We start from the raw sequence: 17001 nt of genomic DNA, 5'->3' as shown, positions 1-17001 counted from the left end.
GCCGGGGCGGGGTCGGGCTGGCGGCGGCGGCGGCGGAGGGGGCGGGCCTGGTGCGCGGACATGGAGGCGCCGAGTCGGCGGCTTGAACCCGACCTTTTTACCTTTGCCACGGGGCGGCAGCGGCGGCGCGGGACGCTTTGCATAGTGGGCCGGGCCGCTCCCTTCCCCTCCCCGCCCGCGCCGGGAGCAGCGAGCAGGGCCCCCCCTGACCGGCCTGGCCGGCGCGAGGGTGGGGACAGAGGGGGGGAATGGCCGCGGCCCCGCCTCACAGCTGGCCATCCGCCAGCGCCGCCATTTTGTTCTCGATGAAGAAGGCTTTGGCAGGGCCGAACTCCCTCCTTCTCGTCAGCCTCCTCATCCCTGTGGTCCCTCCTTCCCTCCTTCCCTGACTCCTCGCCCTTTCGCTCCTCGGGTGCCGTTGGCGGCCGCCTCGGCCCAACCGCCGTTTTTCCTGAAGGGGAGTGGGAAGGGCGGGCCCGGAGTGTCGCCTCGTGAGCGACGGCTTCGCCGACCAATCGGTGCCCACGTCGGAGGGCCAGGACCTGCGCTCCTTCCCCCCGAGGCCCTGCTGATTGGCTCGGGCAAGAGGGGGCGGTCCCCGCGGGGCGCTGCGATCCTGGCGGGGCGGGGGCAGGGGCGGGGCGCAGCCTGGGCTCTCGGGTCATGGGGGCGCGGCCTGGGCGGGAGTCGGAGCACGGGGGACGCGGCGAGGGGCCGCGCGGTTTCCCCGGGCCTGGAACGCGTCCAGGATGGGTAGTGTTGATCCCTAGCGATAAAGGTGGCGAAGCCTCTTGCGTGCATGTCGCTGAGCCGTGAGAAGGACTGGAAGCCATCTGGACGCCTCTCACGGCCGGGCTCCTTCCTTGTATTTCCGGCGCCGCCGCGGGAGAATCTGGAGGCGCCGTTCCCTAGATTGTAAAAATGGGGAGAATGGGCGTTCTCGCCAGGCCGGACCTCCCTTCTCAGGATCGTTGAGTGCTCTGCTCAGAAAATGGAGTCCAAGTTACCTTGTGAGCCCCTAAGCACTGTAAAAATGGTGTTGGTGTTGAAAATCGGGTGTAGAAGCGCCAGGGATGGAAAGCTTAAATGTATTGAAGGCTTGAGAGAACACAGGTGAATCAGGTAAATTCTCTTCTCATTCATCGATTAAATGCTTGTTTGCTTAGTTTGGGGGCATCCAGAGAACTTAGCTAGACAAGCCTTCTCTCCCCTCGTAGGATTGGGGATGGAGATGAATGGACAAAAATATGACTTCAGAGAATGGTAAATTCCAGAAAAGAAATGAAACTGAATTAAAGAAGATATGGAGGCAAATTTAGGTTGGGTGGTCAGAGAAGGCCTCTGTAAGGCGGTGTTTGAACCCAGGAACCTAAGGAAGGAAGGAATAGTCAGAGAGAAAACGAACCACAGGTGTAAAGGCCCAGGAGGGAAAGAAAGCATTTGGTGTGATTGGGAACAGGCTGTAGATTGGTTGGAACTAGCTTGTTGTTCTTCCTATTATCCTACTCTATCTTCAGCTAAAGTCTGTGAGATATGACAAAGGTAATAGAGAATAAATCTTCAATTTAACAATGAAAAAGAGTCAAGGAAAATATAGCCGTCAAATGAATTGCTGATAAATATATGACTTACGGGGAAAGCCTCAGAAAATCACTTACAGATTCGAATCCTTTGTCGGCCCCTTATATCCAACTTCAATTCATCAAATATTTGCGGAGCCCCTGAATACCTCAGGAATTAGGTGCTAGACTGGGAATACAGAGGTGACTAAATCACTGTTTAATGTCCTCAAGTATGTGTGAATGTGGTTCGGTACACAAGTTCTGTTTTCCCCCTGTCATCATCCCCATATATGCATGTACATACACACATAAAATGTTTTAAGCCAAAGCTAATTACTGTGTTCATTAACAGTGTCAGCATTTACTAGCCATGTGACTTTGGGTAAGTTACTTAACGTTTTTGAGCCTTACTGTCCTCATCTGGACAATAATAGAACCTTTTAGAATTGAGGATTAAATGGGTTAATGTAAATAAAGCGCCTTGCACATAGTAAATACTTGTAATTGGAGTTAAAGGATATAAACGGTGAAATTTTTAGTCATTGTGGTATAGGGGCAAAACACTAGATTGGAACACTGGGGTTCTAGTTTTGACTTTCTGCTTTTGGTTATTAATTGACCTCCAGACCAAAAATTTATTTAGAAAACAGAGTAATGGCACTAATAATGTAACAAAAAGTATGGGGTGCTTGACAATTTATAAGACTCTTACAAGCATTACGTAGTTTATACCCCACTAGAACCGATGTAATTGTGGAGATCCTTTTCCTGCTGTTATAAAACTTTCTAAGATGTTCCATCATTTTCATATCTCTGTACCCCTAACCCCCTGCACTCTAAATACTTACCTTAACCCCAGGCCCTTTCACACACACCCGCACACCCTAGTCCTGCAGATTTCAGCACAAGCATCACTTCCTTAGGGTAGCCCTTTCTGATGCCCAGTGCCAATCTAGATCACATTCTTTTTTTTTTTTTCTTCTTTTTTAAAAAAATATATTTTATTGATTTTGTACAGAGAAGTAGGGAGAGAGAAAGAGAGAGAGTTAGAAACATCGATGAGAGTCATCGTAGATCACATTCTTTTACTACACTGTATTTTTCCATTATAACCTTTGTCTCGCTTTGTAATTATACTCCATTATATGATTGTTTGATATTATTTCCCTTACCATGCGGTAAACTGCATAAGAGCAGGAATTATTTTGTTCATCATTATATTCCCAGCACTTAGCAGAGTGCCTGGCACTATGTGTTGAGTGAATTAATTGATAATTTATGATATCACTGGTAACTAAGTTACTGCTGTCTAATGGTACCTTTTTGTGGGGGCTTATTTGGCTGACACTCTGTCCACTGAGCCAAACCAGCTAGGGCTTTTTATGTGTTTTTATATTTTATTTTAGAGAGAGAAACATTGATGATACAGAGAAACATTCATCAGTTGCCTCCTGCATACACCCCTACTGGGGATGGAGCTTGCAACCCCATGTGCCCGTACTGGAATCACACCACTAAACTTTCGGTGCATGGGACATTGCTCAGCCAATTGAGCCACACTGGCCATGGTTGTATAGTACTGATTTTAAAAATAAAACGTTATAATATTTTAAAACCAATTAGCAGTTACATTTTTATTTAAATCATTGATTTTGGATTCTTCCATCCTGTCATAGGATTTTTTTATATCACTTGATCAACAATTTTGATTCCTTGAATTATTCAGGTTAACTAAAGGACTGATAGTTTAATGTTGTTTTACAACATTAAATTACTTATTTATTGCTTTCAACAGTTGTATTTAAGATAATCTTGAAATTTTGTTTTCATGAACATGTCTTGATAGAAAATAAAACCCATATGTGTAATATCTTACTTTTTGAGGAATTCCGCAAAGTCTTACATTTGTCTCCAAGAAGTCAAGTAACAGTTCAACACCTATCCCTGGAACCTTGAGTGGGTAGCCTCTCTGAGACTTATAGATTTTCCACTTTTAAAATGGCGGGACGGGGTGGGCAGAGGGAGCCAAAACTGAGTTTGGGACCAGGAGTAGGAGTCATTTTTCCAAGTTAAATAGAACAAGGCAGGTGGGTCTGTGTAGAGCAGACCCCCTTCAACCTTGGCACTGAACCGCTGGCCTTTTGTGTCTAGCTACCTTAGTGTCTCCACATATGGAGGGCTTTTTTGTCACTTGGGGTTTTTGTCTTTGAGTTCTCTTACCTGTGTGTCATATGCTTCTTCAGTCCCAAAGCTCATCCTAGAGCAGATACTCATTCCCCTTAATCAGTACCACATAGGCTGAATCTATGAAGGAAATCCATCTTTGAGCTCAAGTCCAGCCTCACACCTGATGCAAAACTTAACAAGAGTTTTGTTCAGCTCTTTTTACTTTATTACTGGTTATGAGAAACTTAAATAAATGTGTCCATCACGTTATCATCTTGGAGTCTCACAACCTAACCTGACTGGCGGCTGATATTCTCTTTGTAATTCCCTGCCATCCCTGCCATTGCTTCCCCATATCCCTTGCCATTTATTTCTGCTACTGGTTCCCCATCCTCTCTTCAGGTGCCCTGAGTGCTAGAGAGTTTTAACAACAAGAGCTCTGTACCAAAAGTCATGACTGTGTGGGAATTGCAGCTCAAGTAGCATAGCTCACATGATGAGTGGTAGTAGATAGAAAGGATGAAAGTTCAGATTAGGGCATGGCATAGGTTTATTATGAGGAGAGAAGAAGCAAATTCATACCCCTGGCATCTGGAGTCTTGGAGCAGAGGTATGGGAAGTGAATTGTTAGAATGAGAAAGAAATAAGCTAGCTCACTCAACTGTCGTTTTTGCTTTACTCCTGGACCTATACTGATGAAAGCTAACCTCGGGGAAAGTGTGATTTTTAGGGACAATAAAAATTAACTCTCCCACTGTAATAGGCCTGAAGTCCCTAAATAGGTGAAACCTTTCATTCCATAATTATTCTAAGCCCTGGAAATGTTAACAAGTTGATACGGAGGAGTTTCTTAACAACTGTAAAGAGGATATTCTGTTCTGTTTGGATTAGTGGGAGGTGTGAAAAGTATTGAGGCCTAGAAAATTGGATGAATGCTACTGAAGAGTGAGGAGGAGAAGTTGGCAGTGCTAGACTCGAACTTGAAGGCTTCATGGTTTTACTGGGGGTCACCTTACTTACATTTATTGTTCATGTATTGATAACAAAACAAAAAAAAGGCAAAAAAAGTTTCCTACTGTCTGTTCACACATGCACTTTCAGTAACTGCCTGCTTCTGTGTACCACTCTCATTCTCTTTCTCTCACCCTCCCTTATTGCTTCTGCAATAATATATCTTTTTATTAGATTAAGTAAGCCTGGAATTGAAAATCATGTTTAACATGGTTTAAAGCACAGACTTTAGGTCAGCTCTTGGCTGAAAAGACTGGTAATCAGAACACGTTTGTTACTTAATGCAATGCATATTTTTTTAAAAATTAAACTTAAATTTGTTTCTTTTCTAAAGTAAAAGACAGTTTTTAAAAAAAAGGAAATTTTCAAATGAAGGAAAGAGCATCGTATCAAAAGGCACATTCAAGAATGTTGTCAGTAGATTATGTGACTTTAAGTGAAACATATAATGAAACTAATTTTACACCGGCTACTTGATATAAACAAGAGTTAAGTTTCTAGGGTATCTCATCAACATTATAACAAAATAACCTGTTGTATTTAGGAATTAGTGGTTGTATAAACTAAGTTATTAAGTGATTTAGCTTATTGATTCAAGCAATTTGTTTCCTTAGGTCAGGGGTCCTCAAACTTTTTAAAGTGGGGGCCAGACCACGGTCCCTCAGAGAGCTGGAGGGCCGGACTATATGAACTACTAATTCCTACTGTAACACCTCGGCTGCGCTCACTGCCCAAAAAACCTGGCGGGCCGGATCAGACTCCTCTGCGGGCCGCATGTGGCCCGCGGGCCATAGTTTGAAGACCCCTGCCTTAGGTAATTAGCTCTCTCCTGTCACTTTAAAAGATTCCTTCCTCTTGACTTTTTCTGGGAAATTATTTTTGAAGGACACTGTGGTAGAGAGGGAATGTTGTGTTCTTAGGCCTGGAAGACTTGAAACAAGTTGATTAAACTTCTGAGGCTGTTTTGTTTTTGCTTTTGTTTTTTGTTTTTTTTTCTTATGTATTGTGATAATACCTACTCAGAAGGTATTTTAAGGATTAAGTGATGCCTCCTTTTTTATAAGGCACATTGTAGATTCTCAGGAAGTCTGTCCTGCTTTCCTTCCATCCATCTGTCCCTGTCTCACACTAATAGAAATGAAGAGAGTTCTTATCACCCTTACACTTAGGCCCCCGGAAAGGTGAGAAAAATCAGTACAATGATTTATTTATTTTATTATTACTTTTTTTTTTTTTTTTTTTTTTTTTTTTTGCAGGAAGTCGCTCAGAAAGTTGCAGTACTGCTCTGGTAGCATGAGAACTCCATAGATGAGAACCACTTCTTTCCCCACTGTTTAATCTTTACCACCTCCTAGCACACATAGGTCATTGCTGTCCCTTTCTTATAGTCCCTTACAATTATAAGTTTCTTGTGTAGGGCAGGAAATCACCTGACCTAAAAGCAAGTAATCTTTGAGTCTAAGGAAGTAGTGACAGGATTTCTGATTGAAGTCCCAGGATGTATATCTGAACTTGACCTTAGAGGCATTCCCATGAGCCTTTCTTTTGATGGACATCCTATCTAATAAAGAGGGAATATGCAAATTGACTGTCACACCTTCACAAAGATGGTGGCGCCCAGTTCCCTCAGCCCCACCGGAGTCCCACAGTCCTTTCAGCCCAGCTGCAGAGACAGCAGACACACAGTGCAGTCAGACCTGCCCTCAGTCCCCCAGCTGCCTGGTGGGCAAGCCTCAGATGGTGGCTGCCCGGCCGCCCAGGGCTCAGGTAACCACGGCCGGCTGAGACTTGTGCTGCCAGCAATGGCAGCAGCAGAGGTGTGATGGAGGGCATCGCCTTCCCCTGATCACTGGGTCGCCTCCCGCCCCTGAGGGCTCCCAGGCTGAGGGACTTCCCCCCCCCCCCCGAAGTGCATGAATTTTCATGCACCAGGCCTCTAGTTTTATTATATTAAATCTGCTACTTGATTTCCATATCCTGGTTTCAAGTCTTGATCTATGATTTCAAATCTTTAGCTATGTATTTCTCTCTCTCTTTTTTTTAAATCCTCTTTCAGGCTATCTAGATTCTTCAGTTTTTATTTTCCCATGAGTATGAATAAAAAGACTGACAGCCCAACTGGTGTTACTCAGTGGTTGAGTGTTGACCTATGAACCAGGAGGTCACAGTTCGATTCCCGGTCAGGGCACATGCCCAGGTTGTGGGCTCAATCCCCAGTGGGGCATACAGGAGGTAGCCAATCAATGCTTCTCTCTCATTGATATTTCTCTCTTCCTCTCCCTTCATCTCTGAAATCAATAAAAAGAAAAAAAAGACTGACAGTCATCACAGCATAACAAAACTTACACTGAATAGCTTGGACCTATCAAGTTGTTCTATTACCCATATAGTATTTTGAAAATAGTTATTAGGTATTGGTTTATTTTTAAATATTTGTGAGATTTGTCTTAATTTAGTCCTTTCATTTTGTCCAGTTATACAATTTAACAATGAATTACAAATGCTGTATGAGCATATGAAGCATTTAAATATAGTTAATTTCATGTGGATCTTATGTCGAAATGAAAGACCTATTCCTAAGTGTAATACACATTTTATAGATTTGAGTTATTGCTTTCAAATTTCTTTGAGAAAGTAAAAGTGGCACCATCTCCTTGTACAATAGTAGCTTCCATGTATTGCATGTCTGTTATGTGCCTGGCACTGAGTTAGGCTCTTACATACCCTGTTTCCCCGAAAATAAGACAGTATTTTATATTAATTTTTGCTCCCAAAGATGCGCTAGGTCTTATTTTCAGGGGATGTCTTATTTTTTCATGAAGAATATGGTACACATTTATTGTTAAATGAAAATAAAGGAAATTTATTACCTGTATACAGTACGGTAGTACGGTAGTTGTCAACACAAACCAGACAAACTGTGAATCCTACAGTATCAAGAATTTACTCATTTATTCAATGACAATCATGTCATCATCTTCTGGAACATCATCATAAGAATCCAATTCCTGAATTTCCTGGTGAATTTCTTGTGACTCCATTTCTTTCAGAATCAGTCGACCAAATCTCTCATGTTTAGCCTAAGGGAGGCCTTATTTTCAGGGGATACCTTATATTTCACTCAGAAGGAAACCTGTAAGTAGGTCTTATTTTCGGAGGATGTCTTATTTTTGGGGAAACACAGTACATATTTAAGATCTAATCTTCATAATAACCTCATGTGGTTTAGTGTCAGAAAGATCAAGTTAGTGCCCGAGCCTTACAACCCAGTATATTTGTTTAGATGAGAAAATATCAAGACAGTGGATATTTTAGAATGTTATATAATTATGGGCCATGTAATATATAAATATGGATAATGTGAATCGTTTGATTTTGAAGGGAAAGGCAGGCTCACCCATTCCTATCAATAAAGACAAAGTTTCCTTGCCCCAGGGTTTGTTTATTGTTATTTGAGACCCTGATTCCTAAGCCTGCTCCTGTGGAGAATATAGCTGAGCTGTCCTGGAGACTTAGTGGCTATTTGGGTGTTCAGTCAAAAGACCAGCTTTCACTGGTTGGCAGCTCTGCTTCACAAAAGAAACTTTAGTTGCAAAGTTTGGTCAGCGTACACTTTTTGTGAGCCTAGAAGAGCCTATTCAAAGTCACCATAGTTTACTTCTTTGTTATTAAAAGGGTGATATTGATCTCATTGTAGTTGAAAGAATATGTTATAAAACCTATGCTTGCATAAAGTCAGGCAATAATAGTTTTACTTCCATCATCCTGTGGTCTGTGTTATAGTTTTTATGTATTGTACCTTGTTGTCCTACATGTGCAATACAGGAAAAACGTTTAAGTTTAAGACTGTGCCTTCATACTTCATAGTCTTTGTTGCCACCCTTTTAACTGGCCCTCCATTTATAGTCTCTCCTTTTTTATCATCTCCATACTGTTGCCTAAAGGTTGTTTTTTTTTTAAGATCCAGATATGATTACTTCATTTTCCTGCCAAACCTCTGGTAGTTCTGTTATCTATCCTATCCTCCTCCTCTCCTGACCTCTCCAATAACCCCCCCACCAGATTTTCTACTGTTCCTCAAATACGTCATTCTCTTTCATACCTACCAGTTTGTATGAGCTGTCGTCTCTACTTAGAACTCTCCCCATTCTCTTCTTTGCTTATTGAATTTCTACTCTTCCTTCAAGACCCAGCTTCTCTCCTATAAAACTACTACAAGCAGCGAGATGCTTCTTCCTTTGGACATTCATTGTAGCATTTAACACTGCATAGCTCTTTTTGGTTTCCTTCTAAAATTCTTCAAGGACAAGGACTTTCTCTTCTTATTATTGTCATTGTTAATTCTCAGCAGTCAGTTCATTTACTATTTCACAACAGTTGCTTAAAAAGGATTGGTAGTTGTTCAACTTGATTAGCTTAAAACTACTGTTGAAAAATATTCTGTGGCAATTTCTTTTTTTACTTAAACTATGTGATCTTTTCCGGGAACATTATTGTGTGTGGGAGCAATCTTCAAGGGTTAGGGAGCTGAATAGGCCAAGGATCAACCTTTGAAGACCTCAAGTTTCTGTACCAAGGAATATAATGTTTTGTCCACAGTGCTTATAAATACAGTTTCTGGTATAGAAAAATCATTCAGGAAATGTCAGTTACTGTCAGTATTATCATGCTTAGATAAAACAAGAAGGTTGTTTTTAAATGTTTTTTTTTGTAGTTTGTAGTATCAAAGCAATAGGTGGTGTGTTTTTTTGTGGGTTTGTTTTGTTTTTGTTTTTTTTTCAGACTTCAAATGCAAAATTATATTGTGCTAGTGACTGGTTTTTCAAACTACATGTAGACACAATACACTGTTTCGTGGAGCTTTTCATTCTAGAGCAGTGGTTCTCAACCTTTCTAATGCTGCGACCCTTTGATGCAGTTCCTCATGTTGAGAACCACCAACAGCGTTGCCTGAGACCATCGGAAAACACCGATATTTACATTATGATTCATAACAGTAGCAAAATTACAGTTATGAAGTAGCAATGAAAATAATCTTATGGTTGGGGGTCACCACAACATGAGGAACTGTATTAAAGGGTTGCAGCATTAGATACATGCCCTTGACTGGAATCGAACCTGGGATCTTTCAGTCTGCAGGCCGACGCTCTATCCACTGAGCCAAACTGATTTTGGCGGTTGCAGCATTAGAAAGGTTGAAAACTACTGTACTAGGGGGATGCCTCCTAATTGACAATCATTGTCAAAGTGCTCTACCTTTCCTTCCTACTATGTGGTCTTTCTGTCTTTAGGATTACCTGTTGCTGTGATAGCAGTAAGAGAAGCTCTCAGGTGAGAGTCTTGCCCTCTGGCATTTTCTTTTTTCTTTTTTTTTTTTTAACCTATGCACTTGAGTTAAATATTTTCCCTCACTTCCTGATGTCTTATATTGTGATATCCTGAAAGAAGGCCCTGTCTTTCTTATTTATATATGAGAATAAAATGTAGTTTGTGACTTAACATATTTTCAAAAATGATGAAATAGAAAATATTTTTTTTAAATTACCCACACACTTATCAGCTCTCACTGGATTTAAATCTTTATTGAAAGCACTTGCTTTTCATAATTTCTCTTTCTATACCTCTCTCAAAGTTATTCTCACTCATTATCTTTGCTTATTTTTTCAGAAGGTGCACACATTCTTCCTTGTTCATTTTTAAGCAGTTCCAAAGCTGCTGTTGATGATGCCTGAAGCTGCTTTGGAGGCAGAAAACCAAGAGTGAGATCAAGAATTATAAGAATTTAAGTTATAAAGAAAGGTTGCTGCTCCGGGTCATGAATGTTTGAGATAGTCTAAGAAGTTGGTGTGGGCAAGAGAGCAAAATGGGGCCAAGGGGTGCACTTGCCCTACAGAGCAAGATTTGTTATAAAATTGCAGTAATAAGATAATGGTAGTGGCATGGAGAAAGATATGTAGAACAGTAGTGGAGTAGAATAGAGAATCTAGAATTACATCCACACATACTTGGAAGCCCGAGATATGGTAGACAAAAAGGATAGGTTGTTTAAAAATGGTGCTAAAAATTGATGATCCATACAGGGGGTGGGAAATGGATTCTTCTCATCAAACTCAAAAATCAATGCAGATGGATTGAGGACTTAAATGTGAGGGATAAAACTCTTTAACATTTATAATACATAACATTATACTTTTTAAAAAATCCTCACCCAAGGATATGTTTTTATTGATTTTAGAGAGAGAGGAAGGGGAGGGGAGAGAGAGATAGAAATGTCAATTGGGTACCTTCCATATGTGCTCCAACCAGGGTTTGAACCTGCAACTTAGGTATGTGCCCTGATAGGGAATTGAATCCACAACCCCTCGGTGCATGGCCGATGCTCTGGCTAGGGCAAAACATTAAACTTTTGACCTTCAGGTAGGATAAGATTTTTTTTAATTTATAAATAAAAGTACATAAAACATAAATGTACAAATTGTAAAAGAAAATATTGACAGATTTAGCTTTATTAAATTTAAGAACTTCTATTCATCAAAAGACACCATAGATGTGCTACATAGCAGAAGATATTTATAATTTATGTAATCAACAAAGAATTAGTATTTAACTTTTATAAGCTAAACATGTTAATTACTATATCTTCATTTGTGGCCTAATGTCTAGAATCACTAGTTGTTAGCAGTATCTTAGAGCTCCCAAGTCCTATGTAAGGTTGACTGGCCTGTAAATTTAGTGTTCAAGTGAGTCATTACAGACAATTTTCCGAGTTACTAAGTCATCTTTGTCAGGCCATCAGTCATCTGTTAAAACTTGAAGAAGGATCCAACTACCTCTTTTAGGGAAACCCAATAGAAAGATAAGCCTTTCTAGTACTCTCATTTCTATACTACATAATAATATTCACTATTGATATTTCTGATATTCACATTCATAAATTTCTTGCATCAAACAGTTGTTAATAATAGCAACAGAAATGCTTGTAACACCTAATAGTTGCAACTGCATGTTTAGATTTTATTTTTTATATAATCCCCATTGGCTATCTTTATCCATTTTATTCCTTAATGAGTTCTTTTGAGAGCTCTGCTTTTTATAGAAAAAGAAGGAACTCTAGACTTTTTACATGCAATAATTGTGTTTTTAACAACAGGTTGCTCAGAAACTTTTCTGGTACATGTGAAATTATGTTTTTTCCCTCTATTTCTTTTAGTTGGAACCAAACTGTAACTGAGGGAAAAGATCAGAGTGTTTCTCTATGATTTTTCTTCTAGAAACAATGAAAAGTAAACAAAAGTTAAAAGTCTTTACTAATTATTAAAAAGAATAAATAACCAGAAACACCACCTCTGTAATTTCAGATCAGGTACTGTTATGTGAAGATGAATTACTGACACTGGTGACCTGGTATTCTTGTGGCAGTTGGTGCAGTACCTGCTCTTACAGGAGGTTGACTCCTTGAAGATAGGGGCCTATTATTTTATACTTATCAATCACAGTGTCATGCTCCCATCTCTCTCATTACCATTTTGGCAATAAAATAATCTGAAGGGGAATTATGATCATAGAAGGAACTATCTAATAGTGGATAGAAAGATATAGAAGGTCACCAGAGAGTGGGATTGGTCAGTCAAGCAGTGCTCCCACTGTGGGAGCGCACTGACCACCTGCTTTGAGCTCCTGCCCCCTGGTAGTCACTACGCATCATAGTGACTGGTTGACCGGTCATTCTGGTCATTCCGCCATTCGGTAATTGGGCTTTTATTTTATAGGATAATTATTAGGTAAGAACTACAGGAAAGTGTTTATAAAATTACATTATGAAGTTGTCTAATTTGTGATTGAGGAAAGGCCAAACAAATGAAATGTGTATGCATTTGTGTATATTACACACTCAGTAGTACCATATAGTTTTTATATGTAAATGTTGGAAATAAATACCAGTACGTTGTTCTCCCATTAACCATAGGACCTGTGCAGTCAATAATGAAGTCTTTATGATTTGTCCAGGAATTAGATACAAAGTAGAATTCCTTTATCCTGAATTCTTTGCGGCAGAGTATTCTGATGGCATGGGTTTAGGGAGTGTTCAGGGTAGCTATGTTTTATGACCTGAAGAGACCAGGAGGTCTGTTACATCAAAAATGCTAGTACTCAAATGATCCAGGAGACTAGCATAGTTTTTGGTCTTTTGATGATCTTCCTCAATTTTTAAAAATGATCACACTGTTGTTTTTCTATTAAAAGGAAGCTGAATTGTCTTGTTTTTCTAATTTAATGAAGACTTAAAATATAAATTGATAAATGTATGGGTACCATGTTCTTAGCCCACTTTATTAATGCAGTCTACTTCTTTCTTTGTTAATGATAGTATTTGCCTTTTAACTTAAGAGTGAGTTGTGATAGCCCCTGGGCAGTGTTCTCACACTGCCACTAGTAACCAAAGTATAGTTGATGATAGCAATCTAGTGCTCTGTATCCAAAGTTGACCACGCCTTTCTCAGATAGCCACTTTCTTATTCAGGGAACTAAACAAAAAGGTGTGGTTCCCACCTCCCTGAGTGGTGAACCAAGCTGTTACAACCCAAGAGACCTGATAATTAAAGTTCCAAATCCATCTTTGTCTCTATTTACCAAGGGAAGTCTTATTTCCAAATTGAAAGTACAGCTTTAACTCCAAGGTTCTGTCTTAGTCATAACATATTTGACACTTTGCTAATGTTGTTTCTGCTAATTAAATTTGGTACCTGTAATTGAAGAATCTGGTGCAGCATATCCAGATATGCTTAGCCTGTTTTCTATAAAGGGAAAAATCTGTACAAAACATTACCAAAGATGAATTTTGATTGCTGATATTTTTCAAGTAGCCTGGTTTCTCCCCACCTGATAGAAGTTGCTGCATTTTTCCAAACAGGTTCTCTAATGATCTTGCTTCACCATGGCTACAAATATGGAGGGGCTGGTTCAGCACAGAGTGGGGACCCAGCAGGTGGCTGAGGTGAGTGACAGGGGCTAGCACAATAGCTAGTACCCTTGCTTTTGGTAGGAAAAGTACATCAGTGTGCTCTGTTGTTTGAAAACAGTCCCAAAGAAGTCAGGATGTAATCTGAATCCAAAGGAGGAGGATGCTGCCATGGCAGAAAAAATGAAAAAGACAAGAACATTTATTCTTTTGCATGAATAGTGTAGCCTAGCTGCATACAGTAAGTGACTTAAAAAAATTCACCTTGAAAACTAAAAGATTCTGATGCTTATCAAACATGAGGGTACAGCTTTAACTCAAAGGTTCTGTGTTAGTTTACTTCACATTTGGCACTTTACTAATATCGTTGTATAGAGGAAAACCCAGTTTTGTGTATTCTGCAGTCATTATTGACCATCTACCATGTACTGGAGATTTTGCTTAGTGTTGAGAAATATGGAGATGAATGAGCCTTTGGTTCTTCCTTTAGCATTTTCAGGAATTGGTTAAAAAGTCATTACAAAGTAGGGTGAGAAGTATAATTCCATGTGAGGAAGGTGATCCTAGAGGTGGATCTTGAGTGATAAGTAAGCATTTGTCAGACGCACCCAAGGAAGTAGGGTGGCAGAAATCAGAAACCTATAAAAAGTCATGAAATAGCTAGGCAGCTTGAGGTGTAAAGGAGGGGAGTAGGGCCAAATCTTTTCACTCTGTATCAGGTCCTATGAATAGTCTTTAATCATCACCACAACCATATGAGGTTGGGATGATCATTATTCCCATTTCATAAGTGAGGAAAGCAAGGCTCAAAGCAAGTAATTGGCCAAGGGCACACTGACGCAGTTTTGTTTCACTTCTTCCAATAAACCATGCATCATATTGGAACTAGGAGCCATTAGAAGGATTCAGATTTGTATTTTTGACTAGGTACTCATATTTCTAGGGTAAAAATGCAAATTTATCAAAAAATGTACATTTAAAGAAAGGAATTTTAAAAATAAAAACTAAGTGCACACATACCTGTTTAAACCAATAAAAGTAGTGAGCAGATATTTCAGATTTTAGATCAACCATGAACTTTAAGGCAACAGTGTAACTAATCATCCCCTTCCTCCAATAAATAATGATTAATATTAACTAACTATGATAATAGATGGATTTCACACATTTTTTAGTAGTATATTTTAGAAAGGCCTCTCACCTGTCAAAATGCTTGTGGTTATTTGTTGCCTTAGTTTCTGGTAGGAATAATTTTCTTTAAAAAAAACATTGTGGGTTTTTGGTGTTTTTTGTTTTGTTTTGTTTTTTCAAATATTTAGGGTTATTTTTCATTTAATACAATTTCCAGTTGAGGCTGATTTTGAGACTAGATATGGATCACTGCTGTAAAAAGGTCATCATTAATTCTTTAGGGGAAAAGTTTAGTAATCTATAGTAACTTATACAATAATATATTTTGGGTATGTATTCAGAAAATTTGCTTCCTAAAATTTTTGGTCAGGTACTGTTTTTCCTTCAGAAAATGGAGTTTTATGTAGTATTAACTTAGTGCAACTACTGTTACCCATGGCAAAAAGTGCAGTTTTAGGAGATTTCCAAAATAAGAGAAGGCATTCTTAATAGGAGTGCAAAAGCAATCTTTCTACTTAAAATATTCCCTAAGTTTCCTTGCTATTGTTTTGAGGGATAAGTATGTGTGTGTGTTCTTTGAAATTTTGAGCTTAATAACTTTGAAGTTACAATCATGTGCCACTTAACAATGGGGATGTGTTCTAAGAAATTTATTGTTAGGGAGTTTTGTTGTACAAAGATTATAGAATGTACTTACATAAACTTGGATGGTATAGCCAACTTACTAAATGGTGTAGGTCATCAGTTTTCAATCTTTTTCATCTTTGTTGATTTGTTCCAGATTAACAAAATATGTATTTCATTATTAAAATTCTGTGGCACACCAAAAAATACATATTTTGTTGATCTGGAAAGAAAAAAAAAGGTATAATTTTGATACATTCACACCCAATGGCTATTGCTGTGTTGGCTGTTGTCATTTTATTATTTGACAAAAGAAGTTAGTGCCCCTGAGTAAATAGTCAGGTATTGCATGTTTAAAACTTCTCATGGCACACTAGTGTGCCTTTTGCAACACACAGGTTGAAAATTGCTGGTATAGCCTATTGCTCCTAAACTGCAAGTCTGTACTGCATGTTACTATACAAAACTAAATAAAAAGAAAATGATGCAATCAGGAGACATGGTAAACATGAGGTGTATGAGGCTGAAGTAAAGAATACACTCTAGCTCTGGCTGGGTGCTAAGTGGTAAAATATTGGCCTGGGCACTGAAGGGTCTCGTGTTCAGTTTCCAGTCAAAGGCATGTATCTGGGTTGTGAGTTCGCTCTTGCCTTCCAGTGCATGCTGGGGCAGCTGGTTAGATATATATGTCTCTCTCATATCAACATTTCTCTTTTTCTCTCTACCCTCCCTCTGTCCCTTTCACTCTCTCTGAAAAGCAATGGAAAAAATATCAACTGAGGATTAACAGCAACCAAAAACACAGTATACTCTAAAATAAAGATAAAAAGTTTAGTGTATACCTTGTTTCCCCGAAAATAAGACAGTGTCTTATATTAATTTTTTCTCCCAAAGTTGCGCTAGGTCTTTTTTTCAGGGGATGTCTTATCTTTCCATGTGCTAGGTCTTATTTTCGGAGGATGTCTTATTTTCAGGGAAACACGGTATTTAAAAAAAAAAGATAATATAACCCTAACTGGTTTGGCTCAGTGGATAGAGCATTGGCCTGTAGACCGAAAGGTGCCAGGTTCAATTCTTATCAAGGGTCCAGATTACAGGCTCGGTCCCCAGTAGAGGGCGTGTAGGAGGCAGCTAATCAGTGATTCTCTCTCATCATCAATATTTCTATCTCCCTCTCCCTTCCTCTGTGAAAGGGAGAGGGAGATAGATATACTAAAGTATAGTATAGTAAATACATAAACCATTAATAGTCGCTTATTACCATTATCAGGTATTATGTTAGAGGTTCAGTGCATCAAGATTCATGCAAGAATGGGCCTTGCTTACCCTGGCTGCTAGCACTGCCTTTGCTTTGGCCCAGAACTGCTTAGAAAGGCTTAGCTATCCTTTATATACTAGTTGGTTAGTTATTTGTTGATTAATTTCTTGGCCTCATTTATCTTGTTGAGTTACTGTCAGCTCATCCTGTTTACAGAGGCATCTGCAAAATACTCTGCTACATCTTAACATTAGTAAGAAATAACATTTAGTAAGAATGGGACAGACCTT

The 17001-nt window shown here is 39.4% G+C and overlaps 1 protein-coding gene across 4 annotated transcripts in view; it reads left to right on the top strand.

Annotated features, from left to right (window-relative positions):
• The window catches only part of NR2C2 (nuclear receptor subfamily 2 group C member 2), a 56638-nt gene that overhangs the window by 338 nt on the left and 39299 nt on the right, over nt 1-17001 (top strand). The window contains exons 1-2 of one of the 4 annotated variants that reach the window (XM_084902591.1): nt 678-1122; nt 13651-13734. The exons of 1 other annotated variant lie outside the window; for it this stretch is intronic. In XM_084902591.1, the coding sequence (XP_084758717.1) occupies nt 13675-13734 (60 nt within the window). In that variant the 5' untranslated portion in view covers nt 678-1122; nt 13651-13674. Of the gene's footprint in view, nt 1-677; nt 1123-13650; nt 13735-17001 lie in introns of those variants that run through there. 2 more of the 4 variants (XM_084902590.1, XM_084902593.1) reach the window with 2 other exon arrangements.

Source organism: Pipistrellus hanaki (genome assembly GCF_964339955.1).
Source record: "Pipistrellus hanaki genome assembly, chromosome: 13".
In the NCBI taxonomy this organism is placed as follows: Eukaryota; Metazoa; Chordata; class Mammalia; order Chiroptera; family Vespertilionidae; genus Pipistrellus; species Pipistrellus hanaki.
Note: the sequence above shows the minus strand (reverse complement) of the source record. Positions and strands in the feature narration are given on the sequence as shown.